Genomic DNA, 16,406 nt, shown 5'->3' with positions numbered 1-16,406 from the left:
AATGCGCTAAAAAAACTAGGCCAAATGAAAAAGAAAATAAAAATTAAATAGAACTGAAACAAAAAATTAAATTAATAATGAAAACACAAAGATTTTAATCAAGTTTTTTATGTCTGGAATAAAAAACTTAGAATTTTTTGTATTTGCAAATGTTTTTCTAATATTATGGGAAACTATTATAAATAAAGTAACAACTTTGATTTGTTTAAACAATTATTTAAAAAATATGCACATTTAATTGAAATTATAGTTGTTATTTTAATTGAAATTATAGTTGTTATGTCTTTTTATTTATCTAAAAATAGTTTCCATACAAATACAGGATAAATACTTACGCATTTAAAAAAAATCATAACTTAGCTTTGATCACTCTAGTAAAAAATAATGGATTTAATAAAAAAAAATTTTGTTTAAAGAAGTTGTTTATAAAGATGATAAAAAAATAAAGTTATAAAGATAAAAAATATTCATCAATTCATTTTTTTTCAATAAATTTTTTTTTTTTTTAAAAGTGTATTTACTTTAATGATTCTTATATAAAGTTCATTTAAAAGACGGTCATTGTCTAAAAAAGTTGTTGTTTATGAAATCAAAAAAAATTTATTCAAAACAATATTTTGTTTATAAACAACAAATTATTTTTTTTAAATAACATAATCAAATAATAAAATTCAAAATAAAAAAAATTTTTAAAGAAAAAATATATATAACTTTCTTTGATACTTTCATTGATACAAAAATCATTATCAGTGATTTGTTGCTTTATTTAAAATTGTTTTGCTAATAAAAAAATATTTGTAAAAATTAAAGTTTTGATGTTATTTGTTTTTAACCTACAATTAAAAATCTTTTTTATTGAGCATGTTTTTGATATGTAAAAAGCCATGGCCAAATTGTCAAAACAAAATATTATTTGTGTAGTCATATAAAGATGTGTGGTTGCACGCCTTCCTGACCAAGACTGCTACATGGTTGTTTGACTGTTTTTTAAAAAACTTTAAATATTATATATCATAAAATTATTGTTAACTATTTATTCAATTAAATAATTGTTAATTATTTAATTTAAATTATTTATAACTTTTTAGTACAACTTTTTTTCAATTTCTTTGAATTCTGGTACTTGTTACTTGAATTTTTAATTTATAAAAACTTACTTGTAAACCAGTTTTTACCCTATCTTTCGTTTATCAATAAAATAAAAACTGGGAAAAAAAATTAAAAATATTTAATTATATATTGACAGTATAATGAAAAAGTTTAAAAATGCTGAAAATTTTTGTATAATTTTGAAAGTATCAAAGAATAAACCACAATGAAGTTATCAAAAACTAAAACACAATGAAGTTAATTGACAATTAACTAAATTGTACTTTAAAATAATTTGGTACTTCAAAAGATAAAAGTTTTAAATATTTGCTAGAAATTAATTTTTTATAGTTCTTAATCTAAATCGTTAAATGTAATTTGTAAAATTACCATTGTAAAAAAAGGTAAGTATACCTTCTTAATTTGAGAAATATGCATACATTTTTTATAATATTTTTGTAAACACAAGTAAAACATATATGAAAAACTGGTAATGTTTGTTCAACAAAATTTTTAAATAAAAAATATATATATTTTTTATATATATTAAACTTATAGCTAATGCATGACAAAATGGATCTACATATAAGCTTATCTCTACTATTTAAAAAATGTACAAAATATATACTCTTTAACTAGAAGATCTTTTTAAAACTATGTTTTATCAAACTAACACTAAGACATATTAAAAAAAGAGTTACCTTCTAGAGAATTACTCTCTTTAAACCACCCTTCCTCATTCTTCAAAACAAACATCAACTGTGTTTTTGATTTTCTCATTTTTTCATACTTTTTATTGTCTAGAAGTTTTTTTAAGGTTTCGCTGTAATTTCTTTTATAACATTTTTGAATGCCTTTTTGTTTAGATGCACTGCTTTCTTTTCGATCCTTCATCTCAGTAAACCTCAGAGGAATAGTGGTCACTGAATTAGTGTGAGTTAAAGAGACATTTGTTTTATCTGTAATAATTTCTGGGTTGTAGCCTGTTGGTTGAGATAGCATACCATCATTACAAACTACTAGATTATCAACAAACCTTTCGTCATGAAATTGTATTCCTTTAGAAATACAAGACAAGATTTGCTTTTTTGGACTTACCTCAATGCCAGCCGCCATTTTAATCCTTTTTTTATGTTTAACTTGTTGTAATGAAGACAAAACTGGTAAACAATCTTGCTGCAATGAAACTGAGATACAACTTTGCTGTAATTGAGGCAAATCAGGAAAATAGATTTGCGGGTATTCATAACAATTTGATTTGGAACTTTTGTTAACATTAATTTTTTGAATTTCGTTACTTTCGTACTCAGCTTGTTGTGACTTCTCTGTTAAGGAATAACAATTAAAACTACTATTATGTTCTTTTGAAGCATTGTCATTAGTAAAACTTTTTTCAATACATTTTTCCATACTTCTATATGCTGGAATATGTTCATGTAAACGACACAACAAAGCATCATATGTTTTTAAGTCTTCATTATTTAGCTTATTGATTATATTTTGATCATCTAGAAATGATTCACACAAAGAAACATTGCATTTTAAAGCATAGTTATTTTTATTGAGATTGTTTATGTCTAAAAGATTTGTATTAAGATTACCTTCTATTAAATAAGGTGGTAGTGTAGAAGATATATAGGAATTAGAGGAATTATTAAAAAAATGTTTAGTAGCAGTATCAGATTTTTGAAAAAAATTATATTCTATAGAAGTCTTTTCGCTTAACGAAGTTTGATGAAGTCTCCGTTCTATTTCTTCAGAAATCTGCCTTGATAAACTTTGGTTTTTAATTGATGTATAGTCTGTTGCTTCAAGAGATTCGTTTTTAGGAATTAATAAAGTTTCTTCATCACAACTATAACTGTCATTTTGAAAAAACATTGGTGATGTTGCTGATAGTGTAGATGTAGAGGATAAATCAGAAATAAAATCTGAAGATATACAAAAAGATGATGAACTTGAACCTGATTGGTACAGAAGTTGAGTTGGTGATATATGTTCTTGAACATAAGAATCTTTTATACAAGGAAAGATATTTTGTTGTTCATTGTGTTCTTGTGTTTGCCCTGAAGGATTGTAAGATTCATTGAAGGATTCTTGTGTCTGAGGATTTGTAATTGAGTAAAAGTTGTGATCTTTGTGAGTGTAAAGTTTTGTAATAGGTAATTCAAGAGTTTTTTTTAAACAACTAAATAATTCTTCTTGAGTGTAATATTTATAATATTTTTTTAAAACACAGTTTTCCTTATGTAGAAAACCTGTGGGAAATTCTTTATCATTAAAGTTGGTACCACAACAACAATATTTCTTTAAATATTGCCACTCTGCTTCATCGTGATAAAATGTCATATTATCATCTTTAAAAATATTAGAATCAGTTTTTACAAATTTTTCTGTTGGATTATTTAAACTGTGTACTTCACAAGTGTACTTGCAACGATGCTTGGGGTTGGTCGTGCTCCAGAATATCTTTGTTACTCTAAAATTGATTAAAAGAACAAAATTGTAATTACACTATATCTAAATTTAATACAAAAATCTAATAGAAAACTAATATAAAGAGAAAGTTTAGGAAAGGTGAAAAATAATAAAGTCTTTTATGCTTCTTGTAAGAAGATTATTGCTCTAAAGCATTTTTTAATTTGTAGTTGTAACTATTGTCTAACTGTAATGCAACAGTTTCAATTTCAACAGTATCAACTGTAACATATTGTAGCTCTAGTTCCTGCTGCAACATTTAAGCTCTAAATATAACTCAGATCTTAAACTGTAACTGATTTTTCTGATAACTTTTATGACTTCTAGATCTTACTCTTCAAGTCATAAACATGAAACCAGAACGCAAATAAATACAAGAACTAATACATTAGCCAAGTACTATGATGTTTAACAAAATGTATTAAAATATAGCCATTAACTCAAAAAAAGTAAATATTAAATATACACATTATTTTGATATGAAAATAATAACTTGATATTATACAAGAATATTATCAGTTTAAATCAAATTAAGAAAAAAATTAGACTAAAAAAATGAAACACAAACAAAGTACTTGTAGCTAACTGGTACCAACACTCTCTGCAAATCAGATTGATCTGATAGAGAACCGAGATTATGCAAGGAGAATCCTCCGCAATAAACTTTTATATCTTTAGGATCAATTCCTCTCTGGACTCTTTTCAATGACTTGAACCGTGCAAGATCAACTAAAACTCTTCTTGAAACAACAAATTGATCTTCTCTTAAAATTAACTAAAAAAAATTTTTTTTTTTTTTTCGTAACTTTTAAATTTTAATTTTTAAAGACAAATCAAAAATAAAATATTTCAAATAATTAATTTTAAATATTTCAAATAATTTATATAAATAATATAATTATTAAAAAAATAATAAATTTTAATAAACTTTCAAATAATTATTCATTGCAAACTTATTATACCCAATACACTTGCAAATATAACTATCAACTTTGTATTGAAAAGAACAACTGTTTTTATTTTGTATTTTGAACACATGTTTAATAATACTAATACATTTATATGTATGTGTTTGTGTGTGTTTGTATGTGTTTGTATGTGTGTAATTTTAAACAAAAAAAATTAAAAGATTGATATAGTTAAGAAAATACAGAACTGTATATTATTATAGACACATCAGATAATCAACAACCATTAAGCAATCAAGATAATATTTATCAAAACCTTGGTTTTTCAGAATTAGAAGTGCATAATATTCTAATATTAATTGTTACCTTAAACATATTTGAATCTTCATGAAATGCAAAAACAAGAAAAATGCTTTAAATTTATGCGTACCCACTGTTTTTATAGTATCCTACCTTGTGCTATATCAATTGATTTGAGAAATATATGCATACATGAGTGCAATATATGTATATGTGAGTACAATATATGTATAGGAAATATATATGTGTGTAATATATGTATAATATAGATATGCATGTAATTTATACAAATTATGCTATTACATTATATCTATAATACATAATAAAAAAATAAAAAAAATCTAAGAAAAAAAGAAAAGAAATAAAGATTACATTTTTATTAGCTTTGCTGTTATGTGCGTTGCAATATATTTTCTTATCATCTAAAAATATCACTTGATTTTGCCTAAAAATATTTAAAAAAAACTATTTATAAATAAGAAATTAGAAAAAAAAGTTTAAAAAATTATTTAAATTGATATATTACATTAAAAATGAATAAATAAACTCAACAACCTAATATTAATTTGCTGATATTTTTAAATAACAGCAAAGTAAATGAAATTATCAAACAGTTTTTAAGTGTGCCTCAATAAGTGTATAACATTGATGGTAAAAATGTGTTTTGGCCTGATTCACACCATTAATCAGTTAATCAATCACAAATTACTACAAGCATTAAGAATCTGCCAAAGGACATGAAACCATCAAACATGCCAAAAGCTTACCATATTGGGAATTTTTATTAAAAAAAAACAGTGATGCCAATTTTACATATGATAAAAGAGAAAAAAACTCTTAATTCAAACAATACACTACAGAGAGACTTTTTTCATCAGACATCATTTTAAAAACAAATTTAAAAAAGAGTTACAGAGTAAGAAAATAGTTAATAGAAAAAAAAAACTATAATTAGAAGAAAAAACTGTAAATTATTCAAGCCATGTATGAAGAATGGAGAAGATTTTGATTCTGAAGGCTACAAAATCAAAGAAATTGGAATTGCAACCCTTTATTGTGTTCCTTTTAACTAAAAAATAAACTGTGCAAAATATTATTATAAAATTTTTATACCTAGGGGTTGCTCAATGAACTTGATATTATCAGATTTAAGTGTCAAAGAAGAATAAAAACAAACATATTTTTTTATAACAAAGTTTTTATTATTTTATTCAAATTTAGTGATTTTATTATTTTTATTAAATTTATATGACTTTAATCAATGTTATTCTAATTTTTCACTTGTTTTTACTTTGTTACATTGATTGTTGACTATTCTTTAGTAATGCGTTCACAATTGTGGACTTTCGCATATCTAGAATTTGATGTTGCTGCTCTTTCACGGTTTGTATAACATATTGCAATCGAGTTTCATTTTTCTTCAAGATTTTTGTGTAATCTGAAACAAGTTTCACCTCTCTTTTGTTGTTCCTTGTTCCTTCATAAATGTCTAAATCATTCTAAACACTTCAAATACATATTTTGAGCTCTTTGTTGCAATCTTATCTAAGTTCATGCTTACAATTTTATCCATTAAACTTTTACATTCAAGTCTTTTTACCTTTGTTTTTTTTTTTTTTTTAGTTATCGGCATTGTTGCTAGAAAAAGAGAGACAAGGTCTTCAGTTAAATACCATGAATGTCCTGCAATGGCTTTTATGGCAGATTCAACCACTTATTGGTTGAGCCTGAAACCAATGTACCGCGTAAATCAAAATTGAAAAAATCAAAAACCGTAGAAGATTCTTCTCTTCATTTTTTGTTAAATTAAATAATAGAGTTTTTAACAGTGTTTTTGCTATATATTGTGCTTGGTGCATATAGCACCAGGAGTAAAAAAAGTTTTTCTTAAAAAAATTATCAATAGTTTCAAAAATTCTTTGTAATTGTCACAAGATTGTTTTGCTCCTTGCAGCATATTTACAGCAAAGTTTACTGATGGTACAAGCAAACCATACACTTTGAGATTGCATCAGTTAAGACCCATGATTCAGAATTAAGTTTACTCCACTGATCACAAAATTGTTGAAACAACTTAACCTTTGGATTATAAGATGGTCCAAAACAAGTTTTGTAAACATGGGATAAAATCACTTCATGAACATGGTGTCGACAAGCTGTGTATAATAAAGACTTCCCAATTAATTTTTCCAGCAAGGTACAAGCACCTGAATGTATACTTCAAGCACAAGTAGTATCAAAACAGAGTGTCATAATTTTGTCATATTAAATGTTCCAATCTTTTAAAGCTTGTTCTGTTGTGTAACTCATTTTTTCACCAGTGCCTCTATCCAGTTTTGTGACTGACAACAGTTTTTTGACATCATATCCTGTCCATAATAAGGGCAGTCCATCCACTTCACAATCAGCTGAACTCATATAGCATATACTTCTTTCTCTTTGTAGTATAAGAAACATCTTCTCTTTTTCAATTGTGACTTATTTTAAACAATCTTCATAAGCAATTTCAAATAGTTCTTTAATTTCTTAAAAAAAGTTTTTTAATTTCTTTACTGAGTTTCTGTTTTGAGCCTTTATTCTTTTTCAGCTTTTCGTATTTCTCAACAAGTTTTTTAACATGTGTTATAACATTATAACATTGTTTTGTAGGAATTCTAGCTCTTTGCCAAAAGTCTAGAATCTGATCTGTCACAAGACCTACACATTCTCTTAGATTGTTGCTGTTTTTAAAGGAAAAAAAAGTTTGCAAGATTTGTCTTTTAGATGGCAACTTGTGTCCTGAGATCAAAGCTGTAGCTTGATCAATACACCATACTTCATTTCTACTTCTAGCCTCCATTTATTTTAAATCAAATTCAAAAACATCTGTCTAATGATGTGTTTTAAAAGTGCGTTTTCATCAAGACAATAATTTTGTTTGTAATTTAAGGATGATGCAATAATTTCAGCAGAAGTGCAATACTGATGCAATAACTTAACTGGATGATGAAATATTACACTGGGTGTTCTAAATGCCAGCCAACTAATTTTATTTTTAACTTATTAATTTTCTGAAAAAAATAACAATGTGTATTATGCATAATTACTCATATGATTAACAAAGAATAAAATATTAATAACATTCTCAACTTAGTAAAACAGAAGAGATAAATGACGAAATATGAAAAACATGTGTTCGAGCAACCTTGCAAACTAAAAACACTGGCTCAATGTACTTAAGGACAGCTGCGTAAAATATACGCGATTTTTAAGGGTGATAAAAAATCCATAAGTAAATCTTATATTTGCAAGGTTCCAAATATAATTTTGTAAGTTTTTCAACAGACTCGATTAAAATAACTCCCCATAAATTATATTGCGGTAGTAAAAATTAAAGTAAAATTAAAATCTTTGAATATTTCAGGTTGTACAATTGTACAAGATGCTGTCAAAAACATTTGTATTTGTATATTTCGCTCAACAAGGGAAAAGTTTCACCTTGCCATACTTTCTGATGAACGTAGTTGTAATGTATGTTACACATTAGAAATGAGTGTCATGTCAAAAAGTTATCATAAAAATATTTTGGCTTTTATGTTTGTTTTCTTCTGATATGAAAAAATCTTTAAGTTTGAACCCTATTAAAGGATTGTTTCAAAAGTTCAAAGCTACAAAAGCTGGATTATTAAAAAAAATCATTTATGGTAGAAAAAAAATTACAAACAAGAATAATGAACAGTTATTATTAAATAAAAGTAAAACCTTTTCAAACCAGTTTAAAGTACAAAGAGATAAATTTATTTGTAAAAATTCCAAAACAAAAGTTGGTATTGTTTGTGAAAAAAGATATTGAAAAACAACTTCTAGAAACATATGTAGAAAGGTTAGATCAAATTAGAATAAAGTAAATATATATATATATATATATATATATATATATATATATATATATATATATATATATATATATATATATATATATATATATATATATATATATATATATATATATATATAGAATTATTTTATCTTACAAATTTAATTCTACCAAAACTGCAAAACAACCATTATTAGATTTAATAGGAGAAAAAAAACCCAAAACTTGTGAAAGGAGGCATGTTTTCTTTTTTATTATATAAAACCACAATTAAGTAGCCTCTTCGTCTGTAGTGGCCTTCTGGGCCTTGGGAAGTGAATTATTATAACTTTTCAAAATTAAATTTATACTACTTCCATGAAGTAACACATGAAATTCAGTTGCAATATTAAATTATATTATAAACATATAAACTTGAAAAAATCAATATGCCTTCACAGAGATTTTTTTTTAATTGGCAAAAATTTACTTTTGATGAACAAAATAGGCCTTTTAATTTTAAAATAAGCAAGGCCTCTTCAAACCTGTGAAAGAGCCTGTATCTATCTATATAAATATATATATTTATATAGTAATATTTTGTTTTAATTATACAAAACAATATTAAAAAAATTTCTATGATGTTAGGTGTATTGACTGATTATCGTCTTGTTTTAAAACATTTAGATCATGTGCTGTACCTGTGTCATTAAGGAAGCGTAATAAATTAGGTTTTGAGTCAAAATCAAATGTTATATATTTCGTACAAGTATAAATAACCAATACATTGAGAAGGTAACATGAATACTATAAAACACAATCATTACACATTGTAATGACTAACAGGACATTTAGTTTTGTTATATGGAATTTAGTTATGATGATGAAGATTTCACAATCGTTACTGATGATTACACAACCAGTTACTGAAAATTACACAACCAGTTACTGATGATTACACAATCAGTTAACATTAGTGATAGTAAGTTAACATTGATAATAATCAATGAATTGTTATTGCATGAAATAATACTAATATATGATAATATGGTACTGACATTCATTTATGTTTATATCTTCAAATATATATAGGGTCTGAAGTTTAAAAAAGATCATTTTGGTTTAAAACCCAGTTACACATGGAACAAAGAAAAATGTATACTTGATCTTAACAATATATCTTCCAATCAAAGTATAAATTTTACCAGTTAAACTACTAAATATAATCTTTTTACTAAGAAAGGTTAGTAATTTTTTGTTATTTCATAATGTGTTATTTAATTATATTAGTTAGATGTACTTTAAAAAATTTACGGGCATGTATATGCAAAAGGTAGATTTTTTTAATACTGTCTGATCCTCTCAATATGTTCTATATAAAAAAATAATTACTGCATTAAAATGGTAATAATTTTAACCACTTTTTCAGGTTTTCTTATATAATGGTAATAGTTTTAACCACTTTTCAGGTTTTATTATATAATGTAATGTATTTTCTTAAAACCTTATATTTAGGAAAAAAACCTAAGAACGCTGGTCAGGTCATAAAGGAGATGCTGAAAGAAAATGGTGTTGATTTATCAAAGTTTAATTTAAATTCTTCCTCTATTTCTACTTTTAATCAAACTGAAACTGCAAACAGTTGTAATTCCGATCCTTTTCCGAGGAAAAAAAGAAGGTATGATTTTACTATCAGAAAGAAATTTATTTTTTAGTTAAAAGTAGTCATTATTTCTCATTTTCTTCATTTGCGGAAATAATATATTATAGAAAGTGTATTCCCTGCTTCTGAAAAAAATATCTTTTGAATGTTAACAACTGAATGCCAGCTGGGTTATGTCATTGAGAATAAAAAGTGTAATGAAAGTTAAATATAACTTAACATACTTTGAATGAATGAAATTTATTGATTTTAGCTTTTGAATTAGCTTAAAAATTAAATGAGATACTAAATATATGAATATCAGAGCAGATATGCTCGACAATCATAAGGCTTTTATGAAATTGAGGACTGATCAAGAGTATTTAGCTTTAAGCAGGGAAACAATAGTAGATGAATAAAACATGGAAAGATTTATTTGTATAAAAACTTATCTAAAAGTGACATTATCACAGAACTTTATGGAAGAAATTTACACTTTACAGTAACTTTAAATAAAAAAAATAAAAAGTACATTCTTGAACTGCATGGGATTCAGGGACTTCCAGCTTTAATGTGTTCCAAACCATTTTATTATTTGATACCTTAAACTTAGATGAATATGAAATATTGGTTAATGAACCATTACATGATATTTCCAATCACATAAAAAAATATACAAAAAAAAATTTCATTGCATTTAGAAAAAAGACTAAAACCAATTGTTTAGCAAATAATTTCTGATTCCTTTGATTCTGAAGTTAAAAATTCAGGTAATCATCGAAAAAGTTTGCTAATTATAACTAAATAGTTTCAGGAGCATCAATCTTTCCACTTTATTTGCACACTTCTTACACAGTTATCAGAAATACAAGAAAAACTTTACCTAGGTGATGATTTCAGAAAACCTAATGCTATACTGAGGTTATTAATTACAACATTTTTACATTCCGTTTATACAAACATATACTTAAAAGAAAACATTAAATCAATGAGCGAACAAAAATATTTTGGTATTTATTACCATAGTTTAATTAGACATTCTGGAGAACAATTCAGATTATTTTTAAGGACGTTCTTGCAATACTGAAAAGAAGAAGCCTTTTTCCATCCTCTTAAAGAGTTTACAAATCTTACTTTAAATCATAATCCAGACAATATTATTCTATATAACATAATAAGAATCTAATCTAAACAACTTCTAAACAATGAAGAAAATGACTCCCAATTAAAAGAATCCAAATTCTATCATTTGTATTCTTCTATTAAACAATCATATAAAAATCATGTCATTCTTTTTACTATGATAGAGCAATACCCATGGGAGTACCAATCTATGCTTGAGAATATAGCAGATTATTTAGTAGAAGGAAAGTGGTGGAATGAAACAAGCAATGGTGTAGAGTTTTTTGATTTAGAGGATAATGATTATTCATTAAAAAACTTATTAAAAAAATTACCCCCTCTGGTCTACTCCTATCACCAAAAACAATCAACATATAGCAACATGTTGGATCAAATGTTTTGAAAATCTTTATAAAATACCTGCACTTAAAATTATGATAAACGGAAATATTCAAAATTTTAATAATTTTATTATTTTCTATAATTTTAAATACTCTAACTGTAATAGTATTAATTTAGAAACAATAGAAAGTTCTGCAGAAATTGCGATTTAAATAAGTGAAGATTGAAAGTGATTAATTAACTTTTTGAATTTTTTTGTTATTAATGTTTTTATTCTTTTTGTTCTTAATTAAATTTCTTAATGAAATTTTTAAAATTGTTTTATGCTTAATTACACAGTCCTTAGAGCGAAAGTTTTTCTTATTGTTCTGCATCTGTTTTTTAAAAGAAATTCTTTTTGTTCTTTCATTCTTTAAATCTGTATTTCTTGTTTTTTTATTAATTCCCTAGATATTTAAGTTTAAGTCTCTTATAATAAAAGTACCAAATTTTATAACTATTTTTAAAATATTGAAAATCTCAGAAAAATTTTTCTAAAAAAAAAAAAAAACACCAATCTAAATGTAAAAAAAAAAATTCAAAATTATTTAGAAATTCCATTTTAAAATTCCTTTTTTTGATAAATTGTTCACATAAGTTCATTATCATAAGTTCATTATCTTAAATATCAAGTTGTTCAAGTCAATTTTTAATACTGTTAGTTACTTAGTTGAGATTCTGCAAAATTTCTAAAAATTTATCTTTTTCTAAAATGCGCATCTTATGATATTGTCCTTTTAATGAATGTTTAATGTCAATAACTGTTGAATATTATCTTTCTGTTTTCTGTATAATAGATCTTTTACTAAACAACGCGGGTTGATTGAGAAAAACTTCAAGTTGATTTTGTTTGAGAAGCTTAAAATAGCGTAAGTAAATTACTGTTACAATTAAGTTATAATTAAAGTTTAAGTTGCAGCTATAGTGTAATGAACAAGTAACGTATTTAATACTTTAACAATATTACTTTTAGTAATTATTTTTACTTGCTTTACTTACTTGATAAAAATTTAAAAATTAAAAAAAAATTTAAAAATTTAAAAAAGTTAACAAAAGTAAAAGTAAAAATGCAAATATAACAAATATTTAAATCTCAAATTCAATTTCTCAACTTTCAAACACGAAAAATAAATGTTACAAATTTCTCAAATTCAATTTCTCAACTTTCAACAATCTGTGTTATTAGTACTAATTTTTGTAAAACATTTATGTATTTGTTTTGAATTATTGCATTTTGGTTTATATTTATTTAAATTTTTTGTTTTTTTTCTATGTTGTTTATAAATGTTTTTTTAACTTTTCTTTGAACTTTTTGAAATTTTTTTTATTTTTTTATAAGCTTTTAAAATTTTACAGCAACTGATTTTTATTTGCTCTATTGAATTTGTTTACAGCAACCAAGTGCTGATTTTTATTTGATCTATTGAATTTGTTTGTTTTAGCTTTTCTGTTTACTTTAATAGCATTTCTGCTAGCTGATTATTAAGAGATTTTTTGATTTTGGCTTTTTTTTCTTCTTGATGTTTGTTATTGTTTTTTTTTATTATTAAAAATGAAAACAAGTAATGATAGTAAAGATTTAAATAATGACAAAGGTTTGTATCCATCATCAAGTTGTTTCTATTTCACCTTCCATTTTTTATTGGCTGAAGTGTTTCCAAGTAAATTGCATTTTAGTTGAAATTTTGTCATAGAATTCATTGTTTGAATATCTTATTAAGTTTAATACAAGTATATTTTAACTCAAACTTGATATATTTTAAGTTAGTTAGTACTTTATGAATCTAAACTAATGAACCTAAACTTAAGTTTATGTGCACAAACTAAAATTGGCATAAATTGTGACTTTTTTAAAAAACAAAGTTCAATTAAATATAAAAAAATATGAAAATTTAAGTTTAACAATAGTTAAAAAATATTTCCTTCTATATTTTTGTTGTTGTTGTTGCTTTTTTTAGTTAAAAAATGTCATTACTGTAAGTGTTTCATTTTATTGAAACAAGAGTCATAATAAAGTGAAATAAAGTGATACAAGCTTCACAAGTTCCATGAGTTTGTTGAGAACTTTTAGTTTATTATAAGAAATTTCTCTTTTTTTTTTTTGAAAAAAAAAAAAAAAAAAAAGATGGCACCAAAATTAAGTAAAAATTATGCTATGATTAGTATTAGTATAGTTATTAAAAAATCTGAAGTAAAAGATCGTCGAAGTATAAGATAGATTAATCTAACAATCCAAACAAAGTAAAGCTCATCATATTAATAAATTTAGCATTGTTTTTGGTGACCATTGGTGATGGCCTATTGTTTTTGGTGATGGCCTATTTTAAAAAACTTACAAGTATTATTACTTATTTTATTTTCATTGTAGATATTTTTTTTTAAGGTATATCATTTTTTTATCTTTAGTGTCAATAAAATCTTCAAATCTTTAATTCAATAGTTTTTCATGGATCAACCAGCTGGTAGTGGAGAAATGGTTATGTAATTATTTGATTGTTATAACCATGAATAAAGATTTTAAATCTGCTACAGCTCCATGTACTGGTATAGCAGCAATTCTTCTTACAATTGGAACAATATTGCATAGCTACTTCAAATTTCCTGTCCCAATATTGGCACAGATATAATCTCCATCATGTGCTCTCATATAATATGGAAGTACATAATGAGGAATGAGAGTTTTCTAAATGGCTGTTAATACTTGGTAGTGGAACAATATCTGTCAAGGAGGAAGATCCTTTTAAAGGATTCATTGAATTACCTTACAAATACATCGTTAAAGAAAATGATTCTATTGTTAAAAAGGTAAACAAGATGATTATTTTAAATGTGTGATTTCAATACCCACTAATGTGGTTTTATTATAAATCAATGAAGAAGTGGTTAAATGCCTACATGAAAAGGTAAAATGAACTTAATGAAAGAAATAACTTTCCTGTAGTTTTTTTGAACAGCTTAACTCCTTCAGATATGCCTCCTCATCGTTTAAAATTGAAAATGATTATGTAAGTATGTTACTCAGAAATTTAGATCACAAACCTGGGTAGTGGTATGACTCTTGAATGAAAGTTTATGTATTTATTTCTGGTGGTAAACAGGTATTTGTTTTTTGAATTTAGTTGGCTTTATCAAATTTTTATTTACCTTTCTAAAACATTGTCAGTTTCCTGTCAGATTTGAAGAAAATTAATAAAAGTCAAGGTCAAACATTTGATAGAGTTGGTGTATATCTAAAAAAAAATATATTTTTTCATGGTCAACTAATTGTTGCATGTTCAAGAGCATTCAAGAAGCATTTAATAGTTTGTTTTACCTTCCCGTTGGTGTCTATTGTTAAATAATAATAGATAATTTTATCACTGAAACTTACTCCTTTTAATCATTCACAAAAAGCTAAGACAAAATTGTGCTATAAATGTAATTTATAATTTAATTTCATTTTTTAGCTTTAGTATTGTTAATACTTTTGCTCTTTGAAACAGATTTTATAGTTGACTTTTCAATAAATATTTATAACAACTGCAATATCACAACAAAAAAAAAAAGGTTACCATAAACAGGTAAATAGATTTTCAGTTTTTATATGTGATTTATTTTTTTCTTTTATATTATGTCATACATTATTTATTTTAAATTTATCATCTGACGTATTTATGTGATATAGAAAAACAAAATTGACAATTCCTATGTATTTTTTAATTTGTTAAAAAGATATATTTTTTACATATTTTGTTATATTATTTATTAATCATTATGATAAATAATTTGTTCATTTTATTTGATAATTTTTTATTTTATCCATAATAATTTTGTTGGACGTACCTTAGAGGAGGATTAAACTAGAGGGTCATAATTTAAAGAAAAAAATTAAGTTAGTTTAAAAACATGTAAAACACAGAGAGAAAATTGTATTTTTACTCAGTGTCATTGAGGTACTTTTGTTATAAACATGTTTATCTAAAAATTAGTTTAGTCTGTATTTGCAACACTTTTGAGGAAAGAGCCAATTCTCTTTAGAAAAAAAAAATAAAACTAAATTTTTTGTAAACTCCTTTAAAAGCAATAACCGGGGCCTGGTCAGAGAAACCAATAATCATCCACCCCTCTCCCCTGTTGATTTTACATTATTGTAATAAGAGTTTATAAAGTATATCATTTTAATCATTTTTTTGAAGCTAAAGCTGTAGTAATAATTTTTTTACCATTTACTAATCTATTGAAATAGACTTTAAATAACAAGCATGTAAATGGTTAGTTTAGAACAGACCTACTATACTATTTTTTTTTTACTGTAATACAATACTATAATCCATATTATGGATCACTGTTTTTTTTAGTTTTTTAGATTAATTATCGAATGGCATATTTTTAAAATGAATTTGAACAAAATTGACATTTGTTTATTTGTAGCTTGTTAATTCGGAAGTAAATTTGTATTAATGTTAATTTTTTTAAAAATATATATATATATTTGTAAAAAAAATAAAATACAAAACAAAGCTCGTAAAAGTTCTTGAATTACTTCTAGATTACTTTTAACTTAAATAGCTCTTCTCACTTGCCAATTTTGAATTTCAAAAAACACTATTAATTTCAAAACATTTCAGCAATTGTTGTTTTTAAATATATATAGAATGCAGACCAGATATGG

At 24.6% G+C, this 16,406-nt stretch overlaps 1 protein-coding gene across 1 annotated transcript in view; it reads right to left on the bottom strand.

Annotated features, from left to right (window-relative positions):
* LOC100210554 (histone-lysine N-methyltransferase 2A) overlaps nt 1-16,406 on the bottom strand; it is a 100,968-nt gene that overhangs the window by 14,852 nt on the left and 69,710 nt on the right. Inside the window, exons 16-18 of the mRNA XM_065787796.1 lie at nt 5,148-5,220; nt 4,143-4,342; nt 1,791-3,568 (exon numbers count right to left, since the gene is read on the bottom strand). Coding sequence (XP_065643868.1) covers nt 1,791-3,568; nt 4,143-4,342; nt 5,148-5,220 — 2,051 coding nt within the window. The remainder of the gene's footprint in view (nt 1-1,790; nt 3,569-4,142; nt 4,343-5,147; nt 5,221-16,406) is intronic.

The sequence above is a fragment of the Hydra vulgaris genome, chromosome 01, assembly GCF_038396675.1.
Source record: "Hydra vulgaris chromosome 01, alternate assembly HydraT2T_AEP".
Taxonomy (NCBI): domain Eukaryota; kingdom Metazoa; phylum Cnidaria; class Hydrozoa; order Anthoathecata; family Hydridae; genus Hydra; species Hydra vulgaris.
Note: the sequence above shows the minus strand (reverse complement) of the source record. Positions and strands in the feature narration are given on the sequence as shown.